The following is a 17888-nucleotide window of genomic DNA, read 5'->3' on the forward strand; positions in this document are numbered from 1 at the left end:
AGTTTACTATTACAAGTTTCAAAACTCAATAATTATGATAAAAAGAGCATAAATCAAAATAACATGTCAAATATATCAAAATTTTCACTTTTTGGTGTCAAACATTTTACACACTGTACGTTAATCTCCATGCAACTATTTATACCTAGAAAGCTTCTTGTTTCTCCATCCATTCTATAAACATCTCAATTCAATCGAAACTCGAAGCAATATTATGGCCGTAAACAAGGTTTTTGTGGTGCTCCTGGCTTTGTTTGTTAGTGGCCACAATAGCTGATCGTGCCAAGCTAGATCACCTTTTTGAACTTGGTAATCTTGAATCTCTAGATATGCATTCTACTTGTCTACATAATTAATTAAGTTACCTATTGAACAATAATTAGAAATCGTTCAAAACACCCCTTCATCTATAACGATGATTTTACCAAAATAACAACAACAACAACAATTATTATTATTATTATTATTATTATTATTATTATTATTATTATTTATTTGTTCTTATTAATAAAATAGGCTCTCATCGCTAAACATGCCTTTCATTCCTAAGGTAGTAGGTCTGAGAACTGCATCGTAGAAAAGAAAGACAAAAAGGCCAAAAAGAGCACAACGGCATGCTAATTGCGAACCGAATTGGTAGAGATATAAAACTGTATTTAAATCAAATGACATGGTCCTCAAGTACAGCTTTCTCTTTCAACGCATTTGGAGTATCCCATTCAAATCAATATGCCAGATATTAAATTAGTTTGGGAGACATTTTTGTTAGGTTATGGATTAGGATAAATAAAATCCCAAGGTTATGAATTCGTAATATGCATATTTTTATGCTCTTTTTTTTGTTAAGCTTTAGTACTATATATGTTTATCTATACATGTTATATATATAAGTTTGATAAGTTTCAACCAAACGCACGTCGGCTAAAAATTAAACGACGTGAAAACGTTTTAACGTTGATCAAACATGATAACCAACATCAAAATATTGTGGTTTATTTTCATTTGCATACTAGTAGGAAAAAAGTTAGAAAAGGAAAAAAGAAAAAAAAAAAAAAAAAAAAAAAAACAACAACAATTAATGTTGTGGCGCGACACATCAACTATGTCGAGAAATCATGACAATTACCTTAAACTAATAAATAGTTAATATGAACCATTGAATTGCTTCAATCTTTCGTGAATACAAAACTCATTCCTTCTCCGGTAAGTGAATAATATATATGTGCGTGTATATATATATATATATATATGTGTGTGTGTGTGTGTGTGTGTTCATAGAATCCGTGAATTCCCTCAATTCATCTAATTTAAATCAATATGCCAGATATTAAATTAGGCTGGGAAGCATTGGTAATAGATTAAGATAATTATAATCCGAATGTTTTGAATTCATAATATGCATTTTTTATATTCTGTTTTTGTTAAGCTTTTATAGTACTATATATGTTTATATGTATATAATTTTCCTAATTCCTAGACTCTTTGAGTGAAGCTAGTTTGTCATAATTAATTAAGTTGTAATAAGTAAAAGGTTGTAATAAGTTAAATCTATTGTTCACACACCTCTTTTCACTCTCTACACTTCTCTTTATTTTAAATTTTCTTATGACAAAAGGACCCTTACATACAATTACAAAAAAGGACAATTATAACATATTTAATCATGTAATTAAATTTCATTAAAAAAACTAGTTACATAGATTTTATTCTCTCCACGCACCCCTCATGTTATATTTTAAATATAAACTATTGATCTTTTAAAATTTATAAAAAAACTCTAATTTTCATATTTCAATAACTATTCCAAAAATTTGCATTGATATAATATTAAATTTTCTTTGCTATGGGTTGTATGAGAATTTTTTTGTCTTTTTTTTAATTTCATTTTTATATTTTTTACTAAATTCTTTTTAAAGACTACTAATTTCATTTTTTTTATATCATTTTTTTTATTAAGGTGGATTGGCATTTTTCTCATTTCATCTTCAATTTGTTTTTGTTTTGGAAAAGGCTTCACACCCAAACCTTCAAAAAAATAATATATATATATATATATGAAGGGATGGAAAAATAATACTATTTAAATAAAAAATTAAAATAAAATGGTGGATGTGAAAAGAAAATTAAAGAGTTAATTATTTTATAAAAATAGTTGAGGGCAATATTGGAATGATAGGGGTGTGTAAAAAAAAAAAAATAGTTCTTTTAAAATTATGTGAGGTGTGTATTTAGTAGGGAGTATGGAGAGTCAAAATTAAAGGTGGGTGCGAATAAAACCACCATTTTTATTATAGTGTGTGTATTTAAATTTCTCATAAGGAAAGAATGGGCTTCATTAGTCATAACATTAAAGGTTAAAGTCCTAATTCGCCCATGATTTGTCATAGTTTAGGGTAGACTTATTATTTATAGAGAAAATTACTAAACTTACACTTAGGAGAGAATTATTGTACTTATCCTTAAGAGTGTCTAAGTTTTTATTTTTACTCTTTACTTTTGATTAATATCATTTTAAGTAATTAATATAGTTATTTAATTAAAAGGATATTAATAAAAAATAAATGGTAAAAATCTATACTCATGTGCTCTTGGATTTTTACCTTTTGCATTCTCCATCTTCTAGGTGCAAATATGAAAAAATATATAGATAATCTATATCTGTTATGGAAAATAATATCATCATAATGCACTCACGACTTTTTTTTTTTAATTATAGCCAATCTATTTCTGGTCTTTGCCCTTTTTATACAGTATAGATAGATAGACTAACAATTTATTTCCGACAAACTTAAGAGTGCAATTGTAGGATTTTTCATATAACAAACAGATCAGAAAAGTGTCTGCATTTGCACTCCCGATCCTTTTTATTATTAACTTTTCTAATTTCTTATGATAAAAAAGGCACTCATCACAATTAAAACATGAATTTAACTTTTTAGTGAGTAGGCCCTACAACTGCAACTTATAAAAATTAAAGAAAACAATGGCATGCCAATTGCTTACCATGTCGGTAGAGATACCTATTTAACTTTATTAAAATTAATGAAGAAGACATTTGGTACTTTTTATTTATTTATTTTTTATAAGGAACTTGATATATGTCTAGTATAAATACCTTTGCATGGCTCTTAAAGTACTGCATAACCCAACTTTCTCTTTCCTTAGGCACAATTTAAATCTTGTTCTATTCTTCGCAAATTTCCACCCAATTGTCCAGAAATGGCCCCCACATTGGCGATTACAACAAACACCGAACCCTCCAAAGTCACTGACTTTGTCTTAAACAAAGGTTTTGGAGTAAAAGGTCTTTCAGAATCTGGCCTCAGAAGCCTGCCCAAGGAATATATCCAGCCCATTGAGGAGAGAATTATCACTGTGAACGAAGTGGTACACGGAGAGTCCATTCCCATCATTGACATGTCAAAATGGGATGATCCGAAAATGGCAGATTCGATCTGCAACGCCGCAGAGAAATGGGGTTTCTTCCAAATAGTGAATCATGGGGTTCCCATTGAAGTGCTGGAGAGTGTTCAGGAAGCTACTTGTCGCTTCTTTGGGTTGCCAGCTGAGGAAAAGAACACGCATTCTAAGGAGAATTCGGGTTCGAACAATGTTCGATACGGAACGAGCTTCACTCCTGAGGCGGAGAAAGCTTTGGAATGGAAGGATTATCTTAGTCTCTTTTATGTTTCGGACGATGAGGCCTCTGCACTTTGGCCAGCTGCATGCAGGTAAGAAAACACAATTTGTAGAAAATGTGTATTTATCCAATAATATTATGTGCACGAGTTTTCAATCGTTACGACAAAACAATAATTGTTTACAGGGATGAAGTGCTTGAGTACATGAAGAAGACTGAAACAGTCATAAAAAGACTGTTGCGAGTGCTGGTTAAAAGGCTGAATGTAACTGAAATAGACACAGAGAAAGAAAATCTTTTAATGGGATCCAAGCGGATTAATCTTAACTACTATCCGATTTGCCCAAATCCTGAACTGACAGTAGGAGTTGGCCGTCATTCTGATGTGTCAACTCTTACTATCCTCCTTCAGGATGAGATTGGTGGTCTTTATGTTAGAGTCGAAGAAAGTGACAATTGGATCCACGTCCGCCCTATAAAAGGGTCCTTAGTTATTAACATTGGAGATGCTCTACAAATTATGAGCAATGGACGATATAAAAGTGTAGAGCACAGAGTCGCAGCTAATGGAAAAAGTGACAGAATTTCGGTCCCTATATTTGTCAATCCAAGGCCATCAGATATGATCTCTCCTTTCCCAGAAGTGTTTGCTACTGCCCAAGGAACAGCCATATATAAGCAAGTTTTGTACTCAGATTATGTCAAGCACTTTTTCAGGAAAGCTCATGATGGGAAACGCACAGTTGACTTTGCAAAAATATGAAGTTTTCTTATGTACTATTCGACTTCAAGATTTAGTCGAATAAATAAATTCAAATAAGCAAAAGAGTACTAAAGGATGTAAGGCCTTTGGTTTTTTTGAAGTGGAAACTTACCTTCATTAATTTAAGGCATTTCTTATGTGATAATCAATTTTTCTTCTATATGTATGCTTCAAAATCATTAGTTTCCATTATGTATGGATGAAAAATATTGGTCACAATTAATTAAAAGAATGTGTGACCTACCATGTGTGTACGTGTGTTTCTCTTAGCCCTATAAAAGTAGAGAGAGAAAATTACAAAAATAACCATTGATTTTTATCATCCCACTATTTATGCTATTTAAAAATTTTCTAGTAGAATATGAAACGTTTTCTGATAGAATACAAAAAATATCATGTTAGAAAAATATATTCCAATAGAATATGAAAGATATAGGTCATATTATAATGGCATAAATGATAAATGTTAAAATTAATGGCAGAAATAAGATAGTGTTATTTTTGTAATGACAATCTTAAAAAATTTATAAAAAAAAAAACCGTAGAAAATCAAAATGATATATACAAAATATATACAACACCTGAGTTTTGAAAGTAAATAAAAAAATTATTTTTAGAAAAATAACAAGTGTAAAAAGTAAACATTGACACTATTCCAAGAGAAATAAATACGGAAAACACCACATGAGCACCATAGTACAAGTTTTGATAAGGTGTCAAAATTTTTATTGAGGGGACAATTATAGGACAGGAATTTGGGGGACATCATATTTAGACTCGGCATGATAGTTGGTATTCAAGAATCTACAAAATGAAATTTTAATGAATTAAAAGAAACTGTTTTTAAAACTAATATACATGGAACCCGCGATGCGTTTTTGACCATGCAATTGATGTTCATACAAAAATAAAAACAACTTGTACAAATTTTATATGATCGACAAACATAATGTTGCACTCAGCATATGAAAACAAAAGGTTAATCAATTGTTTATGAATTGAAATACTCAAATCAACCATATTTACGTATTTTTATTTTTTTTTTAATTTCTGAATCACAATACTCATCCTTGAGCAGGTCTACAATATAAGTGAATTTTTGCTCTTGAGTGAAAGCTTTTAGTAGGCAAACTCAAAAACAAAGAAGAAAGAGGGACGGCAGTAATAAGCGTAAGAGAGTTGCCACTCAGCCTGACCGGCAAAAGTGTCCCATGTTTAGGCTTGGGGACAGCCACATCTTCGTTTACAGGGTCTGAAGTGACGAAACAAGCCGTCATAGAGGCGATCAAACTTGGCTACAGACAGTTCGATATCTCCGCTGTTTACCAGACAGAGAAGTTCATTGGCGAGGCAATAACCGAAGCTCTTTCACTTGGACTCTGTTAAGGAGTCTTAGAGTTAAGCTTACTTAAGAGCTTATATAGCAAGTTATCTTACTGAGTAAGCTTTGCTAATTAGTTAGTTACTATCTTGTTAAGTAAGCTTTCTATTGTAATTTATATATAAACAAGTTACTGTAGCAATATATAATAATATGCAGAATTCTCCCAAACTTCTTTCTGAGTACGTTTCTTTATATGGTACCCAGATGCATCTTCTGATATGGAGTGGTATCCTGACTCTGGTGCTACAAATCACTTGACTGCAGATCCTTCGAATCTCATGTCAAGTTCTGAATTCTATGGTTCTGATCAAGTGCACATGGGCAATGGTAAGGGGCTGTCTATTAAACATATTGGCTCTTCTGTTTTTCCTAGTCCTTTTGTTTCTTCCAAAGCTCTAGCTCTCAAACACTTACTACTTGTTCCTGAAATTCCTAAAAATCTCTTAAGTGTTTCAAAATTTGCAGCTGATAATCAAGTTTTCTTTGAATTTCACCATACTTCTTGTTTTGTCAAGGATTCAACTTCAAAGGAGGTGCTGCTGAAGGGTTGTCTTAAAGATGGTCTCTATGTTTTTGACAACTCCCAGCTCAATCTCAAGTCGTTGGATTCAATTGCTTTCCAACCTGTTTCTTCTTCTTGTTCTTTTGTTTCCAGCAACTTTAAATATTCTATTCCTGTTATGCATGCTTATACTAGCACTGTTTTTAGGCCTTCTCATTTTGAGCTTTGGCATAACAGGTTAGGTCATCCAGCAGATAAGATTGTACAGCATGTACTGACAACTTGTAATCTTTCTGCCATCAATAACACTTCCTTTGCTGTCTGTAAGTCTTGTTGTCTTGGTAAAATTCATAAACTGCCTTTTTCAATTTCTCAAACAACTTATACTAAACCATTGCAACTTGTTCACTCTGATTTATAAGGTCCCTCACCTACTTTGTCTTCCAGTGGATATAGATACTATATTCATTTTGTTGATGCCTATTCTCGTTTTACTTGGATATATTTGCTTCACACTAAATCTAAAGCATTACAAGCTTTTATCAATTTCAAAACATTGGTTGAAAAACAGCTTGAGTTACCTATCAAAAGTGTTCAAACTGACTGGGGTGGGGAATATCGAGTTTTAACAGACTTTCTTGTCCAAAATAGTATAGAACATATAGACACCCTTGCCCCCATACACATGAACAAAATGGTGTTGCTGAGCGTAAACACAGACACATAGTAGAAAATGGTCTAACTCTTCTTGCTCAAGGTTCCATACCCTTTAAATATTGGGATGAAGCTTTTTGCACCTCTGTCTTTCTCATAAACAGACTTCCAACACCAACACTTCTCAATAAAACACCTTTAGAAGTGCTTTTTCACACTAAACCTACCTATTCACAACTTAAAGATTTTGGTGGTGCATGTTATCCAAACACTAGACCTTACAACAGACACAAATTGTAATTTAGGTCTGCCCTATGTACTTTCCTTGGGTATAGCATCAAACATAAATGATATAAATGTTTAGATCCATCTGGCCGAATTTATATTTTGAGGGATATCATATTTGATGAGTTTTCTTTTCCTTTTGCCAATCATAATAAAGTTATTGCCTCTACTTCTGTTGAGCCTAGCTCTTCTTCTCTGTCTGCACCTCTCAGTGTGATTCCTTCTATGTCATCTCTTCCATCTCGTTCTTCTCCCCCATCTCCTGTCATTCTTTCTTCTTCTTCTCTTCAGTCTGTTCCAGCATTAGTCTCTTCTGCTGTTCCCTCAGCCAGTGAACCGATTACTATCATAGCACCTTCCTCTCTTGTCTCAGCTCCAAATCCTAATCTGTGTGCTGCAACCTCTCGACAATCTACATTTCTACCTTCTCATTCCATGGTAACACGCTCTAAGCGAGGGATTTTCAAACCCAAAGTGTACATGGCCACACGAGAGCCTAGTACAGTTGAAGAGGCTCTTACATTAGAAAGTTGGAAACAAGCCATGACAGATGAATTCCTTGCTTTTCAAAGGAATAACACCTGGAGTCTTGTTGCATTACCCCCTGGGAGGAAGGCCATTGGTTGTAATTGGGTTTTTCGAGTAAAGGAGAATCTAGATGGGAGCATAAACAAGTATAAGACACGACTTGTTGCAAAGGGGTTTCACCAAGTTACATGTTTTGATTTTACTGAAACTTTCAGTCTAGTAGTTAAACCAACCACTGTTCGAGTTATACTCACTTTGGCATTAAGTAAACAATGGTCTGTGAGGCAACTTGATGTGAATAATGCCTTTTTAAATGGAAATTTACAAGAGGAGGTCTTCATGGAACAACCTGCAGGATTTATTGATCAACAGAATTCAAGTTTGGTGTGTAAGCTACATAAGTCCCTTTATGGTTTGAAACAGGCTCCTCGAGCCTGGTTTGATAAACTTCACCATGCGTTGCTTAAGCTTGGGTTTCACTCAGCAAAGTCTGATAGGTCCCTTTTCATTCAGATTACCCCACAATGGTCACTATACATCCTTGTTTATGTGGATGATATATTGATCACAGTGACTAATGACTTAGCTATCCAGCAGGTGTCAAATCAACTTAATACTGCTTTTGCTCTCAAAGATCTGGGAGAAATTGATTAGTATCTGGGAATACAGGTTATCAAAACTACTCAAGGTATTCATTTGTCTCAGAAAAAGTATGTAACAGATTTGCTGTGTAAAACAAAAATGCAGTATGCCAAAAGTGTCTCTGTGCCTATGACAACAGGACAAAAGTTAACTTCTATTGGTAGTGATCCAGTAAGTAATGTTCAGTTGTACAGAAGTGTGGTACGTGCTCTGCAGTATGTGATGATTACAAGACCAGAAATCTCGTTTAGTGTCAACAAAGTTTGCCAGTTTATGCAAGCGCCATTAGAAGTACATTAGAAAGCAGTAAAGAAGATTTTGAGATATCTTGCTGGCACAATTGACTATGGTCTTCATTTGAGACAATGCCCTGCAGGAAGCTTGGACTTGGTTGGTTTCTGTGATGTTGATTGGGCATCAGATGTTGATGACAGAAGGTCTACCTCAGGCTTTTGTATTTTCCTTGGTCCAAATCTCGTGTCATGGCAATCAAAGAAGCAGCACACAGTGTCTCGTTCATCTACAGAAGCTGAGTATCACAGTCTAGCTAGTGTAGTGGCAGAAATATCCTGGATGCAATCTCTCTTGAGTGAGCTAAATTATTCTGCATCAAAGGCACCAGTAATTTGGTGTGACAATCTTAGTACAGTTCATTTAGCAACAAATCATGTCTTACATGCAAGAACCATGCATATAGAGTTGGACTTGTACTTTGTTCGAGAAAAAGTCATGAGAAAACAAGTTGATGTTCCTCATGTGCCTGCAGTTGATCAATTAGCTGACATCTTCACTAAAGCCATCTCCAGCTCAGCTTTTAGTCATGTACAGAGCAAACTCAAAGTAGAAAATCTTACTACTTTAAGTTTGAGGGGGGCTGTTAAGGAGTCTTAGAGTTAAGCTTACTTAATATAATAATATACAAAATTCTCCCAAACTTCTTTCTGAGTACGTTTCTTTATAGACTCGATCATCAAATCTAGGGACGAGCATTTTATCACCTCGAAGCTTTGGCCAAGCGACGCTCACCACGATACCGTCTTGCCTGCCGTCAAGAAATACGCTCAAGTAACATTAAAGTTGCCAAAGACTTTGCTTGACTGACAAAACCTCATGCTTATTATATTTTCTAATCGAAAATTCGATCTCTAGATCTCAACATTGAAGGCACGCATGAATATAGATTCATTGTTGGACTATACATATCTTTATATATGTCTTAGACTTCTTGTTTGTATTTATATATTCTTTTCGTAAAAAAAGGACTTCTTCAGAGCATCATATATAAGCAAAATATTGTTAGGGCAAGGGCTGAATATTATGTCATTTTCTCTTTGGTCGAGTCTTTGTATGTTTCTCTCTCTCTCTCTTGGCTAATTATATAAAAGAAATGTTAATGATCTGCTTTGCTTTCAGCAAAATTGGATTGGAATACATTGATTTGTATCTAATCCATTGGCCATCGCTTTGAAGCAACCGGGGAAGCACGTGTTTCCTTTTGATAAGAATGATCTTGTTCCGATGGATTTTAAGTCTGTTTGGGGAGCCATGGAAGAGTGTCAGAAGCTTGGCCTTACCAAGTCCATTGGAGTTAGCAATTTCTCTTGGAGAAAGCTCAAGAACTTGCTCGCCGGAGCGAAAATTCCCCCGGCTGTCAACCAATTAAGTTTCACATGATCTATCCCTCTATACGATTTATTATTATTTATTTATTTATTATTATTATTATTATTATTATTATTATTATTATTGTTATTATTTTGGTAATGAATATTATTCTTGATCCAAGGTGGAGATGAGTCCTGTTTGGCAGCAGAAAAAGTTAAGAGAGTTTTGTGAGGAAAAGGGTATTCTTATCACAGCTTACTCATAGTTGGGGGCTAAAGGTACAGCTTGGGGAACAAACAGAGTCATGGACAGTGAGGTCTTATGGGAGATCGCAAATGCAAAGAGAAAAACCGTTGCACAGGTATATAATGTATACGCACTTCATTCTTTTCGTTTTAAGTCTTTTTCCGTTCAGTTCGTTGATTCAAGTTTTTAATTCGAGTTGATATGTGATTTTATGTGAGAGCTTTTTACTGTAGCAAAAAAGTTAGATATGATTATTTGTGAGAGCTTTTCACTGTAGCAAAACTCGAATTCTAAACTCGAATCAGCGAAATGAACGAGACCTTTGTTTGTTATTTTTATTTTTTAATATATTTCTGTGAGCTTTAACGATCTGTTTGGTACGGTGGATTGGAGTGCGGAAGGAAAGAGTCTGATTGGTAGGATGGATTGGAGGGTAGAAGGAAAGAGTCTATTTGGTAGGGTGGATAAAAGGGTGGAAGGAAAGAGTCTATTTGGTAGGGTGGATTGGAGGGCGGAAAGAAATGAGTGGAAGGGAAGCTTCTTGCTTGTTCAGTAGGGTGGATTGGTTGGAGGAGTGGATTCTCCTAGGGTTGAGAATCCATCTGGGCCCACCAAAAATAATCCCTCCAATATTGGACGGATTAGGTGGTGGAGAAGAAAGTTTATTGTGAAATGCCCATTTTGACACTCGTTTCATAAAATTTGTAATACCAATTCTTATATTTTTGTTTTTCCAATACAGCTCTATTTCATTGATTATGTTTTTTTTTGCCCCGAATATCTCATTAATTATATATACATGATATTTTGTAAAGATATTAATAGTTTGTTTTCAGATAACGTAAATGACAGTTTAAAACTCATGTATGTGTGTGTGTGTGTGTGTATATATATATATATATTTATATATATGCATTATATATATTTTCTTATGTTTCAAATTTTTTTAAATGATAACAGTTATTTTAATTTTTTTCCTTTTACTGAAAAGTTCTTTATTTGTGTCTCTATATATTTATTTTATTTTATTTTTATAAAAAATGTCCTCATAAATGATTTTTTTAAAAAAATTTTATTTGTTTGTGTATAAATTGAATATTAAAGATTTTATTTGGAGAAAATTGAGTATAACACTATTGATAATTAATAAATAGACATTTTAAGAAAGAAAATCACTTTATTTTGCATGGACAATATAGTAATTTTATGGATCAAACTTGTCCTCTCCTTCTCCTTTCTTTCCGATACCAAACAAGGGAGAGTGATAATTATAATCATTCCTTCCTACCATACCAAACAATTCGGGAAAAACTATAATTCATCCCTCCTTTCTCACTCCTCTCTCCTCATATTTTATACATCATTCTACCAATCTATCCCTGCTATCGAACAAACGTTTTGCCCTTAACTAGCATGCTCGTAATTTTTTAAGGTAGTTGGTTGCCAACTTAGCTGGATCTATTTAAGAACTAAGGTAGTTTTGTGCCAACCTTTTTTTTAATGGATCTTTCTACTATGGGGTCTCGAATTGATAGTACCTGTTTATAATAGTTGGATATAGCCAACATCGCAATAAAATAAAAAATGAATATGCAAAATATATTAATTTTTAATAGAGATTTGACAGTTAAAAAAGAGAACTATCGGTAGTTTATTTTTTTTTCAAGACATTGTGTAGACTTTTTATTTTATTTTTTATTTTATGTCAAACAGCATTCCAACTACATTGGCATTTAGAATTCACTAATAATAACACAGTTTATGAATGATAAAACAATAGATTTCTCTAAAAAGAAAAAGTTAACTCAATTCTCCAACAAATTATTCACTCAAATATATTGTACTTAAATAAGAAAATTAAAGATTATAAAGCCCCTATTTGTTTCACTAGTTAGTTCAGTTCAACTCAATTTGAACAATCATCACAATTTGAACTGATATTTGGTAAGCATGCAGTTTGAATTATATTCGCCATTTGAACTGAGTTAAACGGCCCAACTTAGAGTTTAGCTCCCCCTCAAGTTCAACTGTTCAAACTATTTTGAACAGTAAAAAGTGTCTACTACCTCTGCTTTTCACACCTACCAAACATAAGTTCAAATTTTATTCCCTGTTCAAATTAAAATTACACATCTAAACGTCAATTCAAACTACAATTTAAACCACACAGTTTAAATTTTTCTTTTCAAATCAAAAGGTTCTAACCAACAAAATTCAAACTAGCGAACCAAATGGGGGCAAAATAAAAGTTGTATGTCTGAAGCTCCTTTATTTATTTATTTATTTTTTTGAGTTGTGGTTCTTAATTGCCTATCTCATAAAATATTTTTCATATATATTTTGTAAGTTTCTCTAATAGGTCCTTCTCATAGGACAAGTTTTTGATTGTTGAATTTAGTAAAAATCACATCCGATTGAAAAGAATGTAAAGCACAAAGTTTATGATACAACTACGCCGGCTAAAAACAGAGACTTTTTGGTAATTTAGGGTACGTTTGGTAGGAGGGAGAGATGGAGGGAGGGAAAGGGGTGAAGAGATTGGGTGATTCTCTTATTTGGTAGGGAGGAGAAGAGGAGTGAGAGGAGAGATGGAGGGAGACACTCTCCCTCCAGATCCATCATTTTGGATCCTTCCATCAATGGAAGGATCCAAACAATCCACTCAAAATTTAAACAAAATGACTTTTTTACCCTTTAAAAGTAATTCTTAATAAATAATGAAATGGACAATATAATAATTAAATAAAAACTATTATCTATCATTTTAACTCTTCTTCCCTCCTACCAAACAACATAAAGGGTTACCATAATCTTCTTCATTCTTCACATTCTTCATCCCTCCAACCCTCTCTATCCTTCCTCATCTCCATCCCTCATACTAAACGAAGCCTTAATTTTTCAGGTACCAGAAAAACTCTCATATATTTTTACTTTTATTTTTTATTTGGAAATTCTGGGGTAGAATAGAAGAAAATTGGAGACTTTCTTCAGTTATTTATGGGGCAAAATTTGAAGTCTCTTGATCGAATATATCGTTTTGAAAATGAGATTTCTATGCGATGGGTATACGAGTAAGGGGTGAGTTGTGTTGCGAAGAGCTTTGACAAGAACAGAATGAAAGAAAACTTAGAAATATTTGACTGGCGACTAAGCTCGGAGGAGTTGAAGAAAATTAGTGAAATTCAGCAACAAAAGTTGTTATGATGGACTTGATTTTACCCACGACAAAGGCCCTTACAAGTCTCCTCAGGAGTGGAGTTTTGGAATGGAGAAATTTAGGTACTATCATGTTTTTTGTTTTCTGTTCTTGGAATTGTGTTTCCAAAGAAGAGAACAAAAGCCGTTGTCGCTTGTTCATATAGAGAACAAATGGCGTTTGGTAATTTCTTTATGAAAATAATTTTTTGAGAGTAAAAATAAGAAATAATGTTTGGATAGAGTTTTCAAAAAACTTTTTTTTTTGGTCTCTTATCTCTTTCTATGTCTATTATAATTTTCTATGCTCACAATTACTTTTTCTATCATCATTCTCTCCATGGATGAAAATATCGGTATTGGTAGATATATCGATATTCTAAATTTACGAAAATATCATTGAAAATATCAAAAAAATTTATAAAAATTTACGTTAGAACATATTTTAATACTTTTTGATAGCATCAACAATTAAAAGATACATAAATAAACAAGTTTTACATAAAAAAAACTTCATACATATTACATTTCTTAATACCAAAAAGAAGTTCTATGAATCTTAAATGTGGTTGGGATCATATATTAATTCAAACAATATTGGTATTATGACATGTTATTTGAATAATGTCAGATATAGTTTTGAACGTGCCACGTGAAGGTTTGTTGATCCCTTCCCATTGTATTTTTATGAATTAGAAACTGTGAATTCCCCCCTTCATTTGCTTGGAATGGTGGTGGTATGTTCGGATGAGGATAATTCAAAATTTCATACCTATCATAGTTTTCAAAATTATGATTGTATGGATAATGAACATTAGGAGTCTCTTGGAAGAGCTGCAATAATTATAAGCCAAATTCATCGATTGTAAACTCAATGAAATATTATCTTCATTAGATTATTTGCATTCTTGATATTGCTCGCTCTCCTTGCTCGATGAGAAAAGAAATAATGCAAGAAAACAGATATTATAAAGCAAATGTTAAAAACAAAAAAAAAAAAACCTTTTAAAATTTCCATTTCTAATATCACCGAAATTTCTCCAAAATTTTCCCGATATTCTGCCCCAATTACTCTATATGCAAATTGATATTGATATTTCGACTGATATTTTGGATTTTTTCCTAATATTTTACCGATATCAATATTATAGTAGAAAAAAATTTTGAGACCCTCAAAAATTTAAAATTTCCACCGAAATTTCAGATATTTCGGCCCATGGTTCTCTCTCATCTCTTTACTATTATTAATTTTAATTAAAGCAGAAAAATTAACATGTTTAGCCCGCATAGCGTGAGCAATGTCATCTCGCACAGCTGCCATAGTCACAATCTACATAATTTGAGCAATGTCATCGCTTGTACTTTTGGTCCTCTCTTTTAGTTCTATCTCTCTCTTTATTCATTTCTCTGAAAATAAGATTATTTTCTGTTTGAAATTCACAAAACAAATACCGTAATAAAAAAGTTGAATTGTAATTCGAACCTATAAAAAGAATGGATAAAGTTTTTCTTATATTGCAACCAAACACAGCCAGATAATTATTTGAGTAAAGGATCTATGCAATTGGGATTTGAATACTATATGGTTTATTTTATTGATTTGTTATTGATCATCCCAGTTGGCTTGATGTGGATGGTTCTTTAGAAGATTATTTTATTCTGCTTGCTTTTAGAAAGTGTTTACATAATCAGTAAGCTCCCATGTCGAGAAGATGACTGCCTGCCAGCTAATATTGCACAAGAAGTTGTTACAAGGAGAATTCGTGCATTGCAATTTCTCAATTTGTTTTTGACACTGATTTTGACATGGTAATGTAATACCAATAAGATAGCAAAAACTTATATGGCAAGCAAATTTGAAATGGAAATGTAAATGAAGGGCCGGTTGGTAAATTGGTTGGACATGTGGTGGTAATTTGGAAATAAAATGTAAAGTTTGAAACATGTAGTTAAACATTAAAAACAATGAGCAATATAAATGACACATTTATTTTATATGTTTAAATTCTATTCAAATCTTTTCACTACAATGTTTTTTCTTATAAAATTTAAATTTCTATTTAAAGAGCCAATAATTTTTGGACTTTTTTCACTAGGTCACTATAGTAGACGTATGTTAAATCACGAGCAAAAAGAAATAAGCATCGCTCTCTTTGATAACTGCTACTTCGTCTGATTCTATATGGGCAGCTTTGAGCAGGAGAGAAACTAGGCTACGGGGCGTTTTTTTTTTTTTTTCTGTTATTTAGATATGTGTTTCTTTGAACAAAAATTTTCCACTGGGGGTGGAGATTCAAAATGACCTTAGATTGTAGAAAAAGGGTTTCTTCATTTTTCTTAAAATTTTTTTTTTCTTATTTTGATGGATTAATTGCTAGAACATAGGAACATAGCACTGTGTTTGGCTATGAATGATTAGGGTTCATTTTTGGGTCTGAATGTTTGAGGAAGAAAAAGACAAATTTAATTTTGTGTTTTTTTTTTGTTAAAATAAAGTTTTTAAAATATTTTTAATTTTTTTAATATTTAATAAGTTTTATAAATTTTGTTAAAATTTAATGGCTTAATTGTTAATTGTATGTCATGTCAGTAACTCCATTAGAATTATAGATGAAATTAGACGTATGTGAAGTTTTAAATGGTTTTTTATAAATCATGGAGTGTTACAATATTAAAAAGTCAAAGATGTTTTAAATTAGGGTACAAATTTTATGGGGCATTCATGATAATAATTCGTATGGAACCACTGGCCGGATATAATGATTATATGATCCTTTAGTTTGTGGCGGTTTTTACTGCCTATTGTGAGGTAACCTGGAAGTTGAATATCGGTAATCAAATGGTTTACTATTCTAATTTTTTTTATTTTTAATAGGCTTGATTTAAGAAGTATCTTTTCCATAGGTTCATTTCTCATTTTTTTCAATTCTCAAACATGCTTGTACTCAATAGTTATAGTTTCTTTTGAAATTCACATATTATGAAGATAATTTGTTAGTTCGAAAGGTGTGTCTAAAATTTTTCTTTAATTTATCGATAGCTCCCATTATTTCACGGTTCAAAGGTCTGGATCCAAGGTTAGTCATGAATTCCAACAACAATCCCAATCCTTGCGGATGTGATGTGTAGCTAGACCAAAGGGTCCCTTTGGTCTAGCAAGTTTGTCCTTGTGGATAGAGGATTCTTTTGAGTAACAAGTTTTCTTCTAATCTTTTAACAAGAAAGGAACCGAAAAACATCAGCGAATCAGCCCCGCTAATCCAGTCGTCCCTCGTAATGAATTTTCCTCTCAATTAATGAGTTTTCATTTTGCACTGCAGAAAGAAAATAGGTAGTACCGTATCTAACACAGATTATGATCTTCAGATTCATAAGAAAATGAGGGTTATGTATATCACATTCTATCTATAGAGGGTAAAATCTACAATTAGAGAAATTAAGGGTTAATGGATGAGTTAGGAGTCGTCGATTAGTGAAAATGATCCACTGCGAGAAGGAGAGCGATAGTAAACATGAAAGTAAATGAAAATAGTCAAAAGATACAAGAAGTTATAATAGTTCTCCTGATAATGCAACGTACGTCCATTGTAGGGCTCTGGTAGTTTCACTATGACTACTAAAAAGCGTTACAATGAGTCGTTATGAGAAGAACGGGATGAAAGAGAAAAATTTATGCTGAAAAATACAGTAAATACTAGAAAAATATGTTGTAAGTGAGCGTGGGAGCTTTAGTGTGCAGTGAAAGCATGTTGAACTATGTCCAAATGCCTTGTATTTATAGTTGATGAGGCTCCACGAGTTGTTACATGATTCTCTGTTTGATATGGCATTTAAGTCGTGATATTTCCTTCCTTTTTAGGCGCCGCATAACTTTCCTAACTGGTTCTTTCCATAATTGACCAGTTACCCATTTTGAGTTGATCCGGTCTCTTTATTGCCTGATTGCTGGAGATATAGTTTTTTTATGTGGAAGACAAACAATTTCGTCTAGTGAGAGGGTTGCTTGCTGCTTAAGTCAACCTAATTGATTTTGTTGCTAAATCTCGTATAATGAATGTCTTGAGGATATTTTCTCATGACTTGATGTCTAAGGTTGTCCGTCGACTCGTGAGATCGACTAGTAGAGTTGATCAGTCGACTAGTTGATTCTGTCTTCTCATAGAGTCACAATGACTCGTTTAATGACTTTCAGAAGCCTAAATTACCATATATACATTGAGAGATAATGTACAAAATCTGACCTCAACACTGTCTAACAAAAGCAACTTTGCTTGATTATGATCTTCCGACTCACTTGAGAAAAGGAGGCTTGTTAGGGGTAAATTTATACTTCACTCATCACCATACACGTGTATACTTATACTTGAAGAAAGTTGACTAGAGGAGACAACTGGTCAAGATCGATCAAAGAAGCAGTGTCATTGGAGAAGCAGTACTGTCGACA

At 32.9% G+C, this 17888-nt stretch overlaps 1 protein-coding gene and 1 pseudogene across 1 annotated transcript; both read left to right on the top strand.

Moving 5' to 3' along the window:
* The first annotated feature begins 3219 nt into the window (after positions 1-3219).
* Positions 3220-4403, top strand: LOC112090580 (feruloyl CoA ortho-hydroxylase 1-like). Its single transcript, XM_024162187.1, has 2 exons — positions 3220-3731; positions 3827-4403. Exons 1-2 carry the CDS (start codon positions 3220-3222, stop codon positions 4401-4403), a joined length of 1089 nt encoding a protein of 362 aa, XP_024017955.1.
* Positions 4404-5368: 965 nt separating this feature from the next.
* Positions 5369-13528, top strand: LOC112090579 (annotated as a pseudogene).
* The last annotated feature ends 4360 nt before the right edge of the window (positions 13529-17888 follow it).

This window comes from Morus notabilis, unplaced genomic scaffold (genome assembly GCF_000414095.1).
Source record: "Morus notabilis unplaced genomic scaffold, ASM41409v2 Scaffold770, whole genome shotgun sequence".
Taxonomy (NCBI): Eukaryota; Viridiplantae; Streptophyta; class Magnoliopsida; order Rosales; family Moraceae; genus Morus; species Morus notabilis.